Here is a 20649-nt window from a genome sequence, read left to right as displayed (position 1 = left end):
CACAGTTACAAGGTGCTGAATGTTCAGGTACTACAGTTCTTTTCTTAACCTTGATAATCTGAAGGTGTGTTGACTACAACGTAACACTGAGAAGGGGACAGACCTCACTCCGAAGAATAGTTAAAATAAGACAGGAATCCAAAATGCTAAAGAAAATGCAGTGCTAATTCTTATGGAGATTACCACCAGAGGAAATAACAGAATCATGTTAAAGTAATTTCAAAAAACTAATTATTCCAGGAAGCTGGAAGGATAAAAAAAAAAGGCAACCTTGTTTCCCTGTGCATAATACTCCATAAAAGATTCCTTCCAACCATTTGTGTACACTATGGTATAAATCACAACACACACACACAAAAAAAATAGTATCAACATATATATCACTTTTCGTATCAGTTTTAAGTGCTACTGGAAACATTTTTTGTTCTGTTTTCCAAATCTGTGATCTCTCTAGCAAAAGAGGTCTAACCACTCTTAACTCAGGTTACTTGATGGCTTTTCTAGTGCCAAAAAAAACAAACAAAAAAACCCCAGTATACTCAATCCCTTAGGCAACAGTAATTGCAGACAATGCAGTGAACTTGCTTCCCCCTGCTGGAAGCTGGAGAAGTAGAGCTTATTTCAGAAATTTAATTTTTTCATCTTTAACTTTCATTGCATTTTATATGACATTGCTAACAGTGATTTCCAGTGACTGGAAAAGCAACAATGCAAAGCCACACAGTACTGATACAGACCTTAAACAATGCAGTGGAATAAACTAAAGCAAGCAAAAAAAAGCTTAGCACACTGCAACTACTAAACAAAAATACTTGATGGAGCCCCAGCAACTAGCCTTTTTTGGCCAACTAATTTATCCAGCTCTCATATTCCAAGTCACAAGGATCAGTATTACATAAAGCAAGTTACTCTTCATAAACAATTTCATTCCCATAACAGATCACTGTTTTGCTCATTTCTTCAATTTTAGTTTTTCACTCATTAACATCCAAGTTAACTTTTAAAGGAGCTATGTCGTAGCAGGTTATTTCCAACATTGCAGAAAGTTCTTGACCCCAACAGCAAAAGGTACCATGACCAACCACTAGCAAAACAGTGAGAATCCCCTACACAAGTGTAAGGATTTAAAAGGGGAAGTGTGTGTGTGGGGGGGGAATTATTTCCCGTTACACTTACATTTCCAATCAGCTTGAATACTTGGTCACCATGAACATTATAGACAGTGACAATGGTGTTCAGCGCAGCATTGCGCACAGTGTTGTCTCTATCACCGATATGAGTTGCCATTTCTTTTAAGGCTTTCCCTGGAGTTGGCTGGCATACATTCATGCCATATGATTCAACCAGACATCCAAGCTCTTCCAAGCACTCTAAAGGAAGAAAACACGCGTATGTTGAAATTTAAGACTACTGGGAAGAAAGCCCCTTGATTTTTGTGCTTCTTGCACAACTTGAACATACATTGTTGAACAGTGAGTCACCATGCTAAGTTTGGTGACAGAAAGGTAGTTCTCTCCTTCCCTCTTCTCAGGGGCACTCAAGGTGATTTATGGGATGAGTAGTGAACTAAACCAGGTGACTAGGGAGCTGTTTGAACTACAAGTATCATAGCACAAATTTCCAAAATAAAGGTGAAGCAGATGAACAACAGATATTTCTTCTCAAAGTCTTGACCAAATTATTATTGGATTCCCTTAGTCATTTGGGCAATACTGTTATCAAAATTCTCCCAAGTACTGTTTCACTAAGACAATGAACCTACTTAAAGGTAGGCTGATAATCTGAATGTTGATATGCAGTTTATTAGATTTCTCCCACTGCTTCTCTTTGAAAGGTGCAAAGACACCCAAAATAAAAAGCAAGATTGTTTTTCCTTAGAATCTCATCCTGAAAGCACTATGCACTTGAATGAAGTGCTACAAATAGGCAAATCTCAAATTTCAGCAAACGTTATGTGGGCTTTTCCAGGTCGAAAACAAAGTAATTTCAAAGTTTATTTGACAAGTGTATACTTTTACTTTGAAGGTGCCCAATTCAAAACGTTGTTTCCCACCTGCCCGTTGTTTTGAGTTTTTGGATTTTGTCCCCTCCATGATGAATGTGAACATCTTGCTGGCTGGATATATAAGACACATCCTGTTCAGAATGGCACGCACATCCTTCCGGATAACATCTTTTGGTTCGCCTACCTAGGAGGAAGTAGAAAGCCCCCCCCCCCACCCCAAAAGATAAATAAAAGGAAGAAAAACTAAAAAAAGTAAACAGTTTCCTGATATTGGTGATTAGTCTGAATAATGTTAGGGAAGCCAGGGTCATTCTCAGGGCAAAAATCCTTCTTGGTAAAAGCCTTTTAAAGGCAAATATGCAACACATTTTGAATGAACTGACTGCTGTAGTGTTAGCTAGCATCCTGCTACACGCCTCTCGAAAAATAAAGTTAATTTCTGTACAGTGTTCAGTACCTTTAGGACAAGATATGGGATGAAAGAGGATGCTTCATTTTCAGTAAGGTGATACTCTTCTTGACTCAATAAATTGAAAAGCAATTTAAGGTATTCAAGTGTTTTCATCAGAACACTTGTGTTGGTATCAAAGAACCGCAGGGTTAGCCACTTCAGGATCAGATCCAGGCAGCTGACGACTCCATCTTTTTCATTCTCCAAGTGCTTGAGGTAAAAGGGAAAGAAGGGAGGACAAAAAAGTTGTGCAAAGTGAAACACACTGCTCAAGAAAAGAGCAAGAGAAGAGACTGAGGAAAAGCTATGCCTGATAAAACGGTCTAGAAGTTGCTTTCTAGAGTCAAAAGTACTCACATACAGCTTTCTGAAATTCTAAGAGAAATCTTCAGTGAGCAAACTGATTTCCCCTTCTCCCAAGGGAGAATCAATAGTAATAATTTGATCATTCCGCTGAAAAATATTTCCATAGTTCTTAAACTTTTAACCTCACAGCACAATGACCCTCACTTCTCAGAGGATTTCTATTTGATTTCAATTGAATTAAGTTTTTCCATAGCAGAGAATAATTCTATATATTGTCATCTACTACCACAATCCAAACTCACCTCAATCATAACTGCCAGTGCTTTGTTGTGGTGCTGGAAGTCTGCATGAAACATCTCATCCTGGAGCCATTTGGCCACACAACTAGACATCTGAGTTTTTAGCTGCTCAATATATTCATCACGGGGAGTAGTGAAATTCCACTTCAACACCTATAGAAGGCAGCATTTAGGACTCAAAGCAAACAATACCCTTTCTTCCTGAAAGGGTCTGCAAGTTACATCCCTTTTAATCCTGCTTCAGAATCCTTTTTCAAAATCATCTCACCATCAACAAGTACAGGACTGCCTTAGAAAAACTGAGGCAGTGGTGCTTGCTCATCTCTGTTTACAGAGAAAACATGCTGTGTTGAGTAGTTATCTTGAGGCTATTAACCCAATTACTACTAGTTACTTAAAGTGATTGTTTTTAGGCTCCCGATAGGCCTATTCACTAGCAAGTGATCAATAAAGTGTAAATTTTAAGCAACAGTATTTCCCACAGAAAACAAGCTTGGTAAGAGAGGCTGCTCAAAATAAGTGTATTAATGTATTTACACTGGATCCTAGAAATCTGAAAGTCAACTGCTTTCATGTAACAAGTTCATACATTACAGCAGAGGATCATCTCTTGTAAGTTGTGAAAAGGCTTTTTTTTTTTTTTTTTTTTTTTAAAAACACAAGAGTATAAACACACGAAATTTGGAAAGCAGCAGAGAAACACCACAGTAGAAGAGTTAAGGGCTTATGAAAGCCAACTGGAACAGGCAGTAATCCATCTATCCGAGGGATGGATAGAGACTAACACTTTCAAGCCATAGCTTTTTAAATTCTAAATTCAAAAGTAAAAAACATCACACTAACTTCAGTAAGTCAACACGTTCAGATTTCTCTCACCTTCAGACCTTTCTCATCTTTCATTCTCTGTTCTTTCCCATTTGGGACTATGATAAAAATAGGACCTGATTTATCATCATCTTCCTTCAGATTAGGCTTGGGTGGTACTTTCTTCCCTTGTACACCCTGAAAAAAGCAAAATATCAGTAGACAACACAAGAGACTTATGTGCCTCAGTCCAAGCAATCACAAGCATCAGATACCATTCAACCTCATGCTGCCGAGGTGTACAAGAGCCAGGCAGAAGCTGGAAGAATAACGTTGATTAGAACTTTAAAAGTTATGTGCTCTGCTGTTGTGGAAGCAAAACCTACTAGTGTGTGTGATAGTATCCCGTGAAACACCTCACTCAACCAGTGTGCACCAGTCACCCACACACATCCCTAAGACCCGATGTGATACCTGTTTGATAGATTTGCTCTTTGTCAGACTGGTATTGCCTTTGCTGAGGCTTGTATTAGCTTTGGACAGGCTGGTATTGCCCTTGGACATACTGCTATTAGCATCAGATTGCTGTAAATAGGCCACAGAAAAGGCTTTGTGGTTAGAGAAATATCATTTACTCCTAAGAGTTACCATTCCAGGTTCATTATGTGTTCAGCAGAGGTATTAACTCTAGCATTAGACTTTTGACAGAAGACTACATTGACTTAGGCAAATCTACAAATCCTTCAAGGTTTGTCTGGTTCATCCCTGACAGGAATTTAGGCCTATATCAATTGTTCTACTTACAGTATTACTTTAGACAATGGTGGCAACAGGACCACAGAACAGCGTTTGTTTTAAATTGCATACATAAGACAAACTTCTAGGTTAATGGCAAAAAAAAAAATTACTATAACAGAACCTAACCACAATTACAATGCAATCAGCTGAGACTAATACTATACATTTAAGGATCCTCCTTTCCTTCTTGCAGCTTGTGCTAGAGAACCTTTTACCCTTCATACTGTAAAGGAGATAATTTCTTTGGTACGTAGGCTCAAAATTACTGTTCAAAGAGTAGCACTGGAACCGCAATGGTAAGAATGAGTTCTCAGCCACATTAAATCAAGAAGGCCAAGGAGCACGGAATAAGCAGCTCACAAGCCTGCATTTGTGACAACAGACTTTTTAGAACTAAACAAGCAATGATAAAAATAGTGATTAAGCAGATATGGGAACACTTCTCATTTAAGAGCTCAGATCGGCATGCAGATTCTCAGTAAAAACAGTGCCTAGCAAGGGCTATATTCTTCTGCCTGTAAAAGATTAGCTAACTACAACTATTCATTTAAGCAAGACTGATTTCATAGGAATTTTATCCTATGGAATCCACATACCTTAGCTTTAGAAGATGCTCCTCCTGCTTTGGCTTTTTTGGGATCAGGCTTGGAGTCCATGGTGTTAGACGCTGAATCTTCAGCAAGGCCTAGAGAAACAACAGACCATTTCAAAACTACAAACAAGCCCATTTTAGGTCAGCACAGTTTTTCCAGTCAAAGCACAGAAATAAAAAAACTGTTCACGGAGACAATGCGCTTATGATCGCACAGAGTTATGAGGATTTCAGATGCATAAAGGAAGTTCCTTAAGTTGTATGACAGCAGACAAAAGCTTTCACAATTAAGTTCATAATTAAGAACATTAATCGATATTATTCCAATTTGATACTTTTCCACTATCAAAATAATTTTAAAATGCACATACACACTTTAACATCTGAAGCTGTAGTTGCATTGTCAGTTTGAACAGGCAAGTCAGACTAGTGGTAGAAGAGAGACAGAGCAGAACTGCTTCTTATGACCTCGCCCCCTGGTCCTTTTACCCTCTCCCTTGCATCAACAAAAGCATTCTGGTAGCCTCATTAGTGAGCTACCTCAGGGAAATGATCCAGGCATAAATTTTAAAGTTTTGCCAGGTTAATTTTTCTTATGCTTAAGACAGATCAATATTACTAAAAACCCTCAAACCAGGCATTTTAGCCTCATTACCACATAACATCCTCAAAGAGAGGCTGACAGATGGTTGCGTGGAAAGGACAGGAAAAAAAAAAACACCACATGCATTTGCAGTTGACTCTACTGCAAGAAAAACCAAAGACCAGAACTGCAGACAAAATTCACTGAATCACATGATTGTTTGCAACCCTAACTATGCTCAACTTCTCTTTTTGCTAATTATTTTTCTTCCTCAGGCATGTCAAAAAACCTTCCCTGAAATCTCAAAGCAAAAGTATCATGACACAGATGCACAAAATTAGAAGCTTGTCTGCATATGTGCACTCAGGAAAGCAATTCAAGTAAATGCAGACTTAATCAAATGTTTCTCTGTAAGGACACTTTTTCAGAATTAAAAAGCATTAAATCAATACATATTCATTTGGTACAGAAATTGAGAAGCACTAAGATGTTATTAATTCATGTTTGTTCATACATTCAAATTAATTTTCTAGTATTTTGTTTTTATGTGTCCACATAAAAACAAAAAATTAAGGCAGAGATTTTCCAGGTTAACAGGGTAAATACTCCACAGGCACTACCACAATATTTAGATCTATGAAGCTGTGTTTTTACTATCAGATAAGCCCACAGAAATAGCCTAAAGAGTGTAATTCTGAAAGTTATTATCAAAATAGTTTGATTCTCAATAGGTTGCTGTGGAAGCAACCTATTCCACAACAACATACAGAAGTTACTATCATCCATGTACAATTAAAAGCTATTCCCTGCAGATAATCCACTTACTATCTTGATCAAACTTAACGCTACAGTTTGAATCTAATCCACCAATTCCCGTATTCTGCTCCTGCACATAAAACCTCCTCCTAGAGCGTCAATTTTATAGAACACATGCTTCTCAAGGAAGCATAACTGAATACTAACGTGCTATTTCATTTATGCATCTTCTTTAGTGAAAGGATAACCACCCTTTTCTCAGTCACTTCTCAGAACTTTGAGAGGTTACCTGATGTAGGTTGGAATTTGGCTGGAGCTGCTCCCCCTACCACTCTGGAAGATGCCTTAGTGGGAGGAGCTGGTTTGGCTGGCATGTTGGCTTTGGCTTTCTCAAGCATGGCCAGTACCTGGTCTTTGGATGTTGGCTAGAAAGAAACAAGAAGTGATAAATAGGGAAAGACCACCATACTAATACACGCACATGCAAGGAAAAGCAACAGTACTTTGAAACAAGCTATTTTCTATTTAGCATCTTCCATGATACTTATCTAAAAGTATCTTTATTTTCAGATATTTTATCTTGAGACAAAACATCTTTCCATTAGTTTCTCTGATAAGACTTGCAGGGAATATCAGGTGAACCTGCAATTTGTTTTAGGGGAGCAGTCATATGAAGTTTGAGACATAACAGTGATCCAGCGCTCAAGGATCCATAACATACACCCAATTGCTAGAAGGGACCAGAAAAGCATGTGGTCAAAGGCATAGAGCTGGCCAATAACTGGCCAAGAAGGTGTTTTTTTTCAGGTAGATTTTTTATTCACTCTGCTTTTTCTTGGGGGGGGGGGGGGGGATATCAAGTTCCTGAAGCGATAAACCTGTGGCAGCAGTAGTCTTTCTAAGATAGAAAAGACTCTACCCCACAGCCTCCTGACACTAATTAGCAGCCCCCTCTCCCCACCCCACCAACAATGTAGACAAACTTACATGACTCAGGACCTGTCACAAAATTGTGACTATGACTTGTTAATACCTACTTATTCAGGCTCACATTATCTAATCTTAGTGACAGCAATACCTTTAGCTTGCCAGTGGCTTTTGCCATCTTCTCAAAGCCAAGATGCATCATAAAGAATGGTAGGGCGTCCTGAGCCTTTTTACGCACATCCCCATTTCGATCTTCAAGGCAGGAATAGAGGTGAGGCACACACAAAAGCAAGTCAGAAGGAACAGAACGGAGGGTAGGCAACTTCTCAGCCAGCCAACCAAGAAGCTGAAATAAAGTGCAAATAAAATTTGCTCACGAAGTGATCACTCATGTTTGGAATATCTAGCATAAGTCACAAGAGCCTGAGTAGTAGGCCTTTATATTCCCCTACACAAAAGCAAGAACCTCCAACCCCCCCCATCTTGAAGGAAAAAACCCCAAACTCTGACCTTTATTCAGACTAAAGTCCTTCAATAACATCAACTTTAATGTTGGAGGACGGGGAAGGGGGGTGGCTGTTTTTTTGTTTTGAGTACAGGATGTCTTATGCAGCTACTTTAAATCTGAGAGCCTGGTCTGGTAAGACTTCACAGGCCCTTTCTTCTTTTTGAAAGTGACATCAGAAATAGGTAGTGCAGCTGACATATCTGAGGTTGTTTAGGTGCAGCTTATTTATGAATGCTTCCAATTCAGTCCTATTCTTCCTCACTATATGGTTAAATTGAGGAAAAACATACTAGCTCTTAAAAGGCTGATCAAAATAGGCATAAGTTTTATCTGGGCAGCACTGAAATTTGAATTAGTTAGCATGCTGGAATACAGCTCAGTTAGCGCTGTGAGGTTTAACAATTTTATGTCAGTATAACACAGAGTTATTTGTTGTTTACTCATGTAATGACAGCTTTATATAATTTCAGTTTGCTTAGATAAGCACAGCCCATAGCAAATATGGTTAGTTCAATTAAATGAACATGAAGTTTACATAACAGAAGCCTTTACCTCTTGTCTTAAGAAAGGATTTTCTTTTTTGAGCTCCTCAGAGAGATCCTCGCCTTCCAACCACTCTTTCATGCCAGTTTGTTCAGCCCAGGCATTCACAGTTGCTAGTGCAGCAGCACGAACATTATTCTATAGCAAGAACAAGATTTAGGAAGAATAATCCTAAAGATGAGTCAGAAGGCCACAGCAGAAGATTCATTCTTTCAATTAAAGGAGGAAGAACTTTATCACGCACTTTAGAGATTCTACTTTTGCTCACTGCTTGAAGAGATCTAGGTTTCAGAAGAAGTTAACTTTAATGATGCTACTGGATGCAGAAATCACTGAATCAGACACTATACTATCTACCACCAATTTTTAAGACTCTAAAGGCCTCTTTAAAAAGCACTTTGTACCTGCTGCCACTCACTGATCAGGATTTGAGTGTCTAACTCATAAGAGCACTAAATAATAAGGTTAATGATTTACATAATGGTTAAAATAGATTTAGCACATTCATAAGTCAAGGCAAGTAGGTTATAGAGTCTATCAGCTTCAGGACATTCTTATTTAGGACACATATGAGCAGAAGTCAATTCAACAATAGAGGAGCCTCCTACTCTTACCCAAGTTCAGTCTCCAGCTTTTTTTCCCCCAGACAGACTCCAGAACAGCACCCTTCTTTGAAGCAGCTGATATACAGTTAGAAGTCAAATGGAACACTTCACAACCACAGTTCTTCAAAATGCTGACAGTACAGACATGACTGCATACATATAATATAAGGCCAGACTCATGTAGGCTGAATTTCTGAAGGAAGTTGATGATGTAACAGAGCTCATTTAGCTTTAATATGTTACCTTTGCATTTAAAATTTATTGATTCAGGCATGCATCTAAACAAGCAACCAGCATTCTTGCAAATACGTTGTCCCATCCTTAAACTCATTTCGGGGAGGAAGGAACACAGGCCAGAGGGCAAATAGATGCTTACCAGGCTCTCTAAAGAGGTCTTGGCCCCCATCACCCAAGTTTCATTTGTCTTGAATCACGCTATAGGCTGTTAGGCTTCCCTTAACTAATTCAAGGGATCCTGTGCCAATATGTGGAAGGAGGGCTCAAAAAGAATCCCTCCTCTTTATCTTTAAAAATTCTAGCAACTGGGTAAACACTGCAGTACTACAAGAAGAGTTACTACTGTAAAAGTGTTTGAATAAGTATATAGCCCTCAGTGAGCACTACAGTGGCTACAAGTAACACCAGAATTATGTTTTTTTTTTTAAACTAGGATAGAATAATCACAGGTGGTCTCACCCTTACACCATGTATTTACAACTGAAAGGGAGCTTGCTGTTTCTTCAGATAATTAGACTGTGAATAAAATAGGAGACTAATCTAATCATGAACAGTCTCAGTTCTTTAAGACTCCTAACGAGAAGAAAACAATTTGAACTAAGATAGTATTTAACTAGCTAGCCCTAGAATCAGTCCTAGTGTTCCCATTGTTTTGGAGCAGGTAGATGCAGATTCATAGTCTTCTTAAATGTGACAATTGCTGCTCCACAGTTAGTGTATTTTCTCAATACTGTAAACTGTTGTCTCTGATTTCAGCTTTGTTGAAGTCTGCATTCTTGCGATTCCAACAGTCAGTCTGAAGATTCAAGTCGAGGTAACAAAGGCTCCCCAGCTCACATAAGCTTAGAATAGAACAGAGATCCTCTTAAGTAATTTTCTCCCCCACCATGGACTCCTGTGAAACCAAACACCTGTAAAGTCTTGACCTTGTGACTTCTTGTTTTGTTTTATACAAAACAAGATCCCTCTACAGAGGGGGATCCTAGAAGATGGAAAGGAACTAAATGATACAACAATGAGTTGCAAAGAGTACCAGTATAATACTAGTCTTCTACTACCACAGATCAAGAACGTGGCTTCCAACAGAAGGAACCGTTAGATTTTGGGTGCTTTTCAACTATATCTTCAAGTTTGTTGGTGTCAGCACCCAAGGCGGCGGTTCCTGGCAATCTAGGCTTATTTCCAACATCAAATGCCTTTTTAAAGTGGTACTCAGTTATTTGCGGCAGGCAGGACTTGTCTTTCCTACTACTGCAAACAAGTATGTCGAGCCTTGTGACATGAAAAGAAGCATGTCTTAGTGAAGTCCTTACATGGGATAATTTGAGGTTTTGTCCCTTCAACAAAAATGTAAGAACAGGCAATACATACATTGCAAATATCAAGAATATAAACACATTAAGTCTTAGCACAGCACACATGCATTGATGATGTGCACTTAAAAAAAAAAAATCACATCTTGTCACTAAAGTATAATATATTTTGATTGTTTTCATTAGTGGGCTCATGAAAATCACAGATTGTAAGCTATAAACTGGCTTTTCTTGCTTTTGGATACATGCAGTCCTTACAAGGAGACGGCTTCATGGTATGGAAGCACAGGAGCAGTTTCCTTTTCCTAGACACTAATGAGAGGGAGGAAGAAAACCCGATACATTCTCATGAGCACACAGTGGCTCAGAAGCTGCCTTGCTGGAGCTTTGGCCTCCAACAGAACCCCTTCTAATCTCTTAGCAACTTCACTGCAAGACTGAACTTGGGGAGTGGGGAGGGGAAAGGTCAGAAAGGACAATTCTTTCTCAATTCATCCAGAAATGCAAACTTGTGAAACGATAGTGTCAAGTATCTTTCTCTCTCCTATGGACACCAGCAAAGAAAAACTCACTGCAGAAACCTAGTTTTGACACACACTTTAGTCAGCTTTCCAAGTGGAAGCTCCTGATACCATCAGGAAGCATCCTGATGCCAGCAGGACTTCCAGCCTGAGTCTGTTCACCTATTGCCTGTTCCTTTTCCTGCTCACGTTCAGATATAGATATCTGAAGTATGCCATTCCAAGTTGTGGAATCTCCTTCCCTGGAGGTATTCAAAAGCTGCCTGGACACAATCCTGAGTAATATGCTCTAGGTGACCCTGCTTGAACAGGAGAGTTGGACTAGACGAGCTCCAGAAGTCCCTTCCAACCTCAACCATTCTGTGGTCTCTGCTAATTGCCTGCGACTTCTGGCACAAAACATCAGCATCCGCCCAAGCCTATTTCCCCCATTACTTCAGATGGCTTTCCTCCCCATGGTCCTAGCTTTGATTTTGACAAAGTATCTTGGCAAGATCAACACTAAAATCATACAAGCTTTGAGGGCAGTTCTTCTCTCAGCATCACGGTTCTACCCACGGTTTGAAAGTCTGCTACGTGTTGATGCAGACGTAAGGACGACCTGCAAACATACACTGGGATCCACATTGACATACTAAAAGAATAGGAGTTCTACAAGCACGTTTATCAAGTAAATCAAATTAGTTTGTGAAATGGTATACTTCTGGTATTAGAAGTATGCATATACAGTGTCACCATATTTCAGTCAAAAGCCAAGTTATGATTAAGCAAGAGAATATATGTCAATCAGAATATACACTCAGGTAGACATTCGTATTTGGATAACAAGCTGTCGTTTAGGTAATAACTTTTCCAAAAAGTTTTGTAAGCCTTCAAAGAAGTTTTATTTAACATCAACCTCTCAAAAGCAAGCCCAAACAGTAATACTTACTCCCAGGCATTGCTCTGACAGCAAACTGCAAAAAGGAAAGGTCTTTATTAGTGTCCTACCTTACTATCCCCAAGGACTGTGATGATGGGAATTCCCAGATTTTTTACATGCTGTTTGATATTTGGGCCCATTGCTGTTGCTAGTTGCTGGAGAATGCTTAACGTTTGTTGCACCTGCACATAAATAAAAAGGCTTTGAATAAGTCACTGTTAAAAACCCTGTGCTCAAAGTCACATGTGGAAAAGCAACGCTCTTGTATGTTTAGGCTTTTACTTTAGAATGCTCAGTGATATCTATTCCAGACCTCAAATCTATCGCACAGGCAAAAAAGTTCTCTCTCTATGTTAAAAGCGGATTCACATTAAGTTCAATTAAAAATATTTTCAAAAAAGCACTCATGTCACTTTTGTCACAACCAGAGCAATTATTCAAGCTGGGAGCAGGGGGGGGCTTGCCTTTTTTCCTCCCCTCCCCCTTTCTTCAATTTGGTTACATTACATTTAGAGTACAGAAGCTGACTAAACCCTTGTGTGAAGGCAATTCTACAACACAACACAACGGCAAACTTTTACGAAAAACAGGCAAGCATGCAATCTGGAAACACACAGTTCAGTGGCTTCAAACTGTTGATTTCACGACAGATCTTTCATTTAACCATAGATCTAAAGCTAAGTCATAAGCAAGATTCAGAACTCAGAAATAACTCATCTCCAGCTCTAAGCTGAAAATGACTGAAAGAGGATTTTGAGTAACATACCAAGATTTTATTGGAGTCATTGAGACGACTCTTCAAAGCACCTGGCAGTTCTCCTATGTTTGGCTGTATAAACTTAGCATCATTAATGATACTTGTCACTTCATCAAGACCTTCCTTACGGATCTTCCAGTTTTTGTCCCCAATCTTAGACACTAGTTCAGCTGTGATCTTATCACTGTAAGAGAAGAAAGGCAAACAGTCCATTCTCCTAGCTTTGTGTCTTTTAGTATTTGAGTCGTGCTTTAACAACATGGATTTCTGCAAAGAGGAAGTGCTTATAAATACAGTTTTGGGTTTTATGTTGCACTGGAAGCATGTCTTCAGTTTGTAGAATCCAAACCTACCCAATATCTGTTCTTGGCAAGAGATCCACAACATCATTCCCTACATCCTCCTGTTCTTCTTCCTCACCATCATCCCCACTGCCCCCACTGTGCCTAGAAATGCCACGAGTTGGGGCTGGGGCTGTCTGCCCTTGCATCTGCAAGCAATATAAAATCAGAAACAGATAGTTAAGGCTTTCATTTGATGCTAAAAAACAAAGACACTTGCACAAAATAAATATGCTGTGCCAGGGCAACAGACTTTTTAAAACACTTTATTCCAAAAAATCTGAAAATTGTTGAAGATTATCATGAAAAATAGACTATTGACATAGCTATATATGAGCTTGCACTTGTTTTAGTGAATAATCTTCCAAGACCTACGTCACTTACAAAACCAGTTTAGACTACAATTTTACTACAGATTCCAGCTACTGAAGCTTCCACATAGTGTAAGTGATACTTGGTGTCAAGAGTACTATACTTCTAACCTTTTCAAATTCTGCATCTATCTGGGACAGAAGAGCTGGCTTCTCATCCTCAAAAAACATTCGCAAAGGAGGCCCCACATAAAGATACATGACTCCCAGCAAGGTGATGGCAGAGGTCCTTACAGCCTGCCAGAAAGAGGACAGAAGCACTTAGTTTTCAGATTAAGGACTGATAAAAATTCTGGACTAAAATCCTAAATTTACTCACTGGATTAGTGGCAGCAAGAGCTGTCTTCACGTTACTGATGAAAGCTTTGACGTTCAGTCTAGAGATGGAAGGGGAAGGGAAAGACATCCTCATGAAATGCAATGCAGAAAGCATCAACATGAGAAAAAGAAATTGCAACAAGAATAAAGAGATTCATACAAACAACTTAAAAGCAGTAGATACTAGCACTTGTAAAATAGTATCACAGGTACAGTGTAAATGATAGCTATTTAAATAGCTACTGAAAGAGACCAGTTTTGGAGAATAACCTACAGGAAAACCCAGGAAACACAAGATAGTTTACATCAAAGACTTCTAGTACCGTGGCTGAAAAGTTTCTTATTCTACATCACTCACATGATTGCTAGGACTCAAATCCTGAGGGATGACTCTTAATATCATTTTAGGCACCTATTACACAGCTGTATAATAGAAGATACACTTTTTTGTTAATCTGTATCAGGATCTTCCAGAAAAAGGCATGAATTTCTTCAAAGATTAATTTAAAAGACAAGGATATGAAAGTTGTTACTGAATCTCCTGTACCACCTCAGAATTCAGTACAATAAAACAACAGATGGGTAGTCACGGAAGCTTCGTGTCCCTACACTGCAAGGAAAGATGAGAGCAGCCCCAAACACTGCTATTCTAATAACACATCCACACAAGATTACAATGACCTTGGTGGAATCATATGTTAATGTAAATTCCAAACAAAAAAGTATGTAAAACATCACTGAAGATGTTATTTATCAGACTTCAATGTGATCACCTGTTTAACAACAGCAAAACAACTCCAACAGGCATAGTAACTGCCCAAATAGTCAAATGAATTAGTATTTAAAGACTTCACTGCTCAGAAATTTTATTCTCATGAGTAAACAATATATTAGTGTATCACATATGCTTAACCACATTCAGTTAGGAGACCATTGCTTTGGAAAAAAAAAAAAAAAAAAAAGTGTTATCCTGGTTCTGATAAGGAGCCCATTTTTTTCCTGCCCTCACAGCTCCAGATGCGATAATGACCATTTTGTTAGCTAAGCCATCACACCCCATTATCAGCTTCAAAATCTCTCCCTAGGAGAGCAATAAGCATGCTAGTATGTACTTTTCTGTGTTTGTTTGTTTTGCTTTGTTTTTAACCATAAAAATATAGCAATTCACCAGGGTGCAAGTGTATTCAAGTAGAATGAGAACAACAGACGTGTAATACAGCAGTCACTTGTCCATCCCGCTCCCATCGCATATGAAGTACAACACTCTTCAGCGAGGGCATAGTGACAAATAAAGCATCTAGTAGTAGTGTAATAATAGATATAAAATCCCATTACTAAGTCAATACTTTTGCTTACACAGTAACACCTAGAAGAACACCTGAGAGAGCTAACATCAGAGTTTTAGGAACAAAAGTTCAGATACACTTGCAGTCACTCTTCAACACCAATGCGACACAGAACAGATTCTATGTCACAGACCAGAAACATTTTCATTCAGGTTTCTCTTGGCAATTTACTCAAAAGGCTTACCCAGAAAAGCCAAACTCTTTAATTGCATTGGAGAGCCAGTTCAAAGTTTCTGACTGGTTTTTAGGATTCTTTTGAGAGAAAGCCATAGCCACAACCTGGAACAGAAGAGAGCAAGCGTGAATTTTCACCAGCAGACCAGATGAAAAAACACTGTAATAGAGAGGCGAAAACACCTGCTCAGATAGGGCAGTGCAATTAAACAAAGTCAGCTGGGATAACATGCAAGGAAAAATTTGTTACGCCACTGTAGCAGAATACAGTCGCAAGTGAAGTGAATCATAAGTTATGAAAGTACTAAAAGGCAGCCAGAGATACCAGTATGACACGTTTACCTGCTTCGGCAATATTTCACCAAGTCACTGATCTATTTCTCCTTATTTCCTCTTTTGGAGTAACTTGTATGTAACTTCTGCCTCAAGAGATATCTTGACAGCAAACAAATCACTGTCTTACTCAACACAGAGGATTTATTCCTCAGAATCAAAAAACACCTAACATAATATTTCTGTCTTTATCTACTGGAAGAACATTGTTCCTGCTTACTCACCTGTTCAGCAGTCCATGGCAACTGACATGCCTCTGCTATTGCTGTCATGGCTTCTTTTGCATTACTCCCACATTTCACATCACCAACCTTGTCTACAAGACCATCTAGCACAAATTGTGCTGATGTTTTGGAGAAGTTTCCTTTCTGTGCGATCAACGCAACTATATGAAGTTTCATCTGCATCACCTGGAAAGAACAAATAACGTATATTTGTTATGTGACATCACAAACAGCAAGGAAGTTCCTTTGCAAGGAAGTATGTTTTAATATATATGTTTTTCTTCAAATGGTGTCTCCTTAAGTCTAAGCAGAAATAAAAAATAATTTTGGAGTTCATAGTGTCATTGACTACAGATACAACCGTGGTCACTGTGAAGGACTGCAAGTAGTGATTTTTTTTTTTTTTGTGTGTGTGTGTGTGTGTGTGTGTGTGTGTGTGTGTGTGTACACACACAGCTATGGTCTTTCAGCTGGAAAAACAGCTTAGCTTAAGTAATACAAATGGACTGTTAGTTATTGAAGGATAATGCATTACCTGAAAATTCGTTTCCTTCCAACCAGGTTTCTTGGCAAGCATTCTTACTAGAGCCTGGCAAGGCATTTCACTTCTCTCCATCAGCTCAACAGCCTTAAGGATAAACAAGTTAGGCAGTAGGTAACAAACCATATACAAAATAAAACAAAAACACCCCACCAACCAAAAGTTACTTCAACTATCCTGTAAATATATTCTTAATACTGAACTAAGTTGCGGTATAATTTAGACCCCTGACCACAAAGTGAAATTCTGAGCATAATAAAAATTTACACAAAAAGCTCTACTACAAGACTCTTTTACAAAAAAAGCGCCCATTTTACAGGTACTGAGCCAACATCTAAGGCAAGTCATTCACGCTGCTACAGTTTGTCTATTTGTTAAAAAGCTTACTTGCAAGGAATCATTGCCCATTCCAGCTCCAGAAATTTAAAATTTACCCTAAAAAAAAATGGCTACTTCAATTTTTTAACAAGAGACAAAGTCTACTGGACACTTTCACATTGGAATACTGACTATATAACAGATTAAACCTGAATGTCGCTGGAATTACCCTTTTTAAGACTTTCGCATTCCAAAAAAAATTGCATTCCAGTGAAACCGTAACATCTTTACATTTGAGTAAAGCTATTCTGGCTTCTGCATCAGCATTTCAGCGCAGCCAGTCAGTTTCAGAAACATGATTTCAATCAGTTGCCTTTTTTTTATTAAATATATAAAACTCAATAGCAACTGTAATACAATGTTCTGAACTACTTATACATCTAGAGTTGATGCCTTTTTGAATGTGAACTCTCAAAGGTCTTACAACAGACATTATGGGAAGAAAGCCAGGCTTGACATGATAGTTGTTTGTGATTCATGATGCTTAGTTGTTTGACATGTGATGCACTACTAACATTGAAGCACTCATTACCAGCTGTGAGGATGGCTGTCTTACCATCAGTCAACTGAAATTTTAATATTATACCAGTTGCTGCCTAACATGCAACCAGCAGGTCTTAGCTTACAAATATTTTTGTTCAGGTCATTGAAGAAAAATTGTTTCAACCTAGTTATCTTTGGCACCAAGTTTTAGAATTACTGACTTAACGTTTTAGAGAGACCTCCGTGCCTCCTCAATCCACGTATTATTTTTGTCTAACGTATTTATATAACTACCAACATTAAACTAAAAGGCTAATTCCACTATCTTCATGGAGATGGTTTAAGCCACATAAGCCACGTTTATTTTGCAAGTATTGTTTAACCCTACTGAAGTTATTTGCAGACATACCACTATATTGATGTCTTTTAAAAGAGCTACCAGTCCTAAAGAGCTGAAAAAAGTTATTGCTTTCTTTCTTTCCCCCCTCCACGTCTCTCTTCTTATCTACTACTACAAACTTACCTTCTGAAACTCCTCCATGCAGGCAAGCCTCTCTTTCCAGTTACCACTGTCCAACTGCTGGATGCAAGAAGCTGGGAGGACAGCAGCAGCTTTCTCTTCACAAACTTCTATCTGCAGACAGATCAGAACAAGGTTAATACCCTGCAGGTTCCCTTGGTCAGGTGCAGCAGCCTTAAGGACAGATGATATGCTGAAATGACCCTTTCCTGTGCTGCACTTGCAAGATGCAAGTAAACCAAGAGGATGAAGAGTGCTGTGCTGTAGGCTGAAAGTCTCTATATGGGTTAGTTTATAAATCTGAGAAGCTGCTACTGCTAAATCACGTAAAAGGACACTGCACCAAAACTTCTCAAAAAAGTACAGCCAGTTACATTATACAGATAGTCTAAAATAATACTGGGCAGCTATCATCATTTATATGGAATTTAAATGAAAAATATCTACAGCAATGAATCAGCGGCTGGCAAAGGAGTTACGTCTTCTGCCTATCTTCTGTACTCGTTTAAAGGAAATGAGGAATGCAAGTTGTTTTAGTAAATGAAACATTATGAAAGCTTCCCTTGTTTCACTAGCATCTGTTTCACAGGGACTGTATATTCATTCTCCACTGCACAGAGATATGAATACTTTCCATTATGTATCTAGTTTATACTAAGAGATACTTTAAATATAATTGGCAATTCAAAAAATTTACAGATAGATGTAGCAAGGGAACAGTCAAGACTTGAATAGCTTTTTGTGACTGTTTCATCCACAGATAGCTTAGCTTACTTGGTTCCATAACAAGAGGATGCAGGAAAAAAGTAGGAACCTACAAGTGTCCAACCCATACCTGTAAGCCAGAGGCATGGCTCAATGAACACGCAGAATTCAAATGCTTTTTTTGAAGCAAAACTTAATCTGAACAGCATGGGAGAGGCTCAAATTATTAAATCAGTAATTATTAATGTATTCTACTTCAGATTTCAGAGTAAACTCCACAATACTGTGTTTCCAGGATTTTAATATCAGACATGACAGCAAGCCATGCCTTCTGAATTACGTTTAAACTAGTCCTATCTCTACTTTCTCCATCTTTTGCTAGTTCAGAGACAACATGGCAAACCCCATTACATCCGCATGATTTATTGCTTACTGTCTTATATGGCTTAGTACGGACAACACCTGAAGAAGAGGTGTATTTACCAGACTATACCAAACATCAAGTTTATCAGTTATGAATCCTGTATGTAATGCATTGGTTTATCTTGTATCATAAATACCTCAATTTTAGGTTGGGGAGGGGGAAATCTGTAATAGCTCAAGGACTGATTAAATAAAACTACTTATATACAGCACTCCATATTTCATAAAAACACCAGAATACTTACTGAGAGCTCTGATTCAAATATCTCTTTGGTCTCAGGACCCTTCTTGCCTTTAGCCCCAGCACCTCCCATACCAGCAGCTGCAGCTGGTTTGCCTTTCTTGGGCAGGCCCCCAGACTAGAAAGGCAATAGACAAGTTAGCCAGGATCAAACAGGCCTGCAGTTCACCAGCTATCAAAAGAATTGTTATTTTTCCACATTTCTACATTTCCATATCAGAAGTTACACTTGGGAGACTTATCTCTCTAGTACCATAGTTACTATGGCAAAGTAGTAATCTCCTGCAACAGCTTATCTATCTCATGCTTTGCTTTCAGACTACTAGATTTTAGAAACCTGGCACAATAACAGGACACACAGGACAGAGATGAAAAGGGGAAGAATGTATGTGTTTATGAAGGTTCAGGAAACAAGAAGTTCATTCATGCAATTGCCTTTAGATACTGACTGCATATTAAACTTGTGGCAGCCTGTAAAGAGAGACTCCAGAGCATCAGTAGACTGTAAAAAATACGATCCATTCTACTATTCACTCCCAGGCTTTGCAGCTATTTTTCCCAGCTAGGGGAAAAAATAGGGTATTATAAGGACTATCTACAGTACTGCCTAGGTCAATTTTTTAAATCCAAACAATCATTTAAAAAAAAAAAAATGAGCTAGTGATTTAAACCATTTATGGTAACAAACTAAAACAGCACTGCAGAGAACACTCAATGCTTCTGTAGTGGCCATGCTATTTCAAAAAAGAGACAAAGTTCTGTCAAACACTCCCATATCATTACAAGGGACACTAACGTTAGCATATCTGAGGTTCCTCTGAACATCTCCAATAGACTTTCAGTATCAAAACTTAGTATTAAGCATAAGCAACAAAGCAGTTTAGATGACAAAAAAAAAAAAAAGAGGTTTCATCAAGTACTTTCTCAGAAAGTCAGAGGTTCTATTTGTTGCTGGGCTCACCTACTACCACAGAATGACAGATTCATCATAGTTATTCCTGGATAGAAGGAGAAGTTTGACAGATCAGCTTTGATCGTCCAGAAGTAACTATTCTATGCAATCACTTGGCAGATAACCTCTTGATAATCTCTCTTACCTTCACAGCAGGTGCTTTTTTCAGTGGCCCTGGTTTAGCTGCTGCATCTTTTGCTTCTTTATCTCCAGCAGCCCCTGACTGAATAGGGGCCTTTCCAGTAGCAGGCTTGCCTTCTTTTTTATCAGCTGCTCCTCCTGTCTTTTTACCATAAACCAGCTCCACCTTTTCAGCGCATTCTTTAATCTGAGGACCAGGAGTTGGGGGGTCGGGGGAGAGGGAAAAGAGCT

The 20649-nt window shown here is 38.7% G+C and overlaps 1 protein-coding gene across 3 annotated transcripts in view; it reads right to left on the bottom strand.

Annotated features, from left to right (window-relative positions):
- CKAP5 (cytoskeleton associated protein 5) overlaps window positions 1-20649 on the bottom strand; it is a 54636-nt gene that overhangs the window by 12087 nt on the left and 21900 nt on the right. For all 3 annotated transcript variants that reach the window (XM_068945779.1, XM_068945780.1, XM_068945781.1), the window contains exons 13-32: window positions 20423-20605; window positions 19330-19443; window positions 17960-18070; window positions 16570-16662; window positions 16035-16220; window positions 15488-15582; window positions 13959-14016; window positions 13751-13876; window positions 13281-13417; window positions 12937-13111; window positions 12239-12352; window positions 8582-8710; window positions 7673-7867; window positions 6884-7019; window positions 5260-5348; window positions 3938-4063; window positions 3065-3214; window positions 2463-2666; window positions 2054-2189; window positions 1177-1370 (exon numbers count right to left, since the gene is read on the bottom strand). In XM_068945779.1, coding sequence (XP_068801880.1) covers window positions 1177-1370; window positions 2054-2189; window positions 2463-2666; window positions 3065-3214; window positions 3938-4063; window positions 5260-5348; window positions 6884-7019; window positions 7673-7867; window positions 8582-8710; window positions 12239-12352; window positions 12937-13111; window positions 13281-13417; window positions 13751-13876; window positions 13959-14016; window positions 15488-15582; window positions 16035-16220; window positions 16570-16662; window positions 17960-18070; window positions 19330-19443; window positions 20423-20605 — 2751 coding nt within the window. The remainder of the gene's footprint in view (window positions 1-1176; window positions 1371-2053; window positions 2190-2462; window positions 2667-3064; window positions 3215-3937; window positions 4064-5259; window positions 5349-6883; window positions 7020-7672; window positions 7868-8581; window positions 8711-12238; window positions 12353-12936; window positions 13112-13280; window positions 13418-13750; window positions 13877-13958; window positions 14017-15487; window positions 15583-16034; window positions 16221-16569; window positions 16663-17959; window positions 18071-19329; window positions 19444-20422; window positions 20606-20649) is intronic.

Source organism: Struthio camelus, chromosome 5, assembly GCF_040807025.1.
Source record: "Struthio camelus isolate bStrCam1 chromosome 5, bStrCam1.hap1, whole genome shotgun sequence".
NCBI classification, from domain to species: domain Eukaryota; kingdom Metazoa; phylum Chordata; class Aves; order Struthioniformes; family Struthionidae; genus Struthio; species Struthio camelus.
The sequence above is the reverse complement of the archived record's forward strand: the minus strand, read 5'-3'. Positions and strand labels throughout refer to the sequence as shown.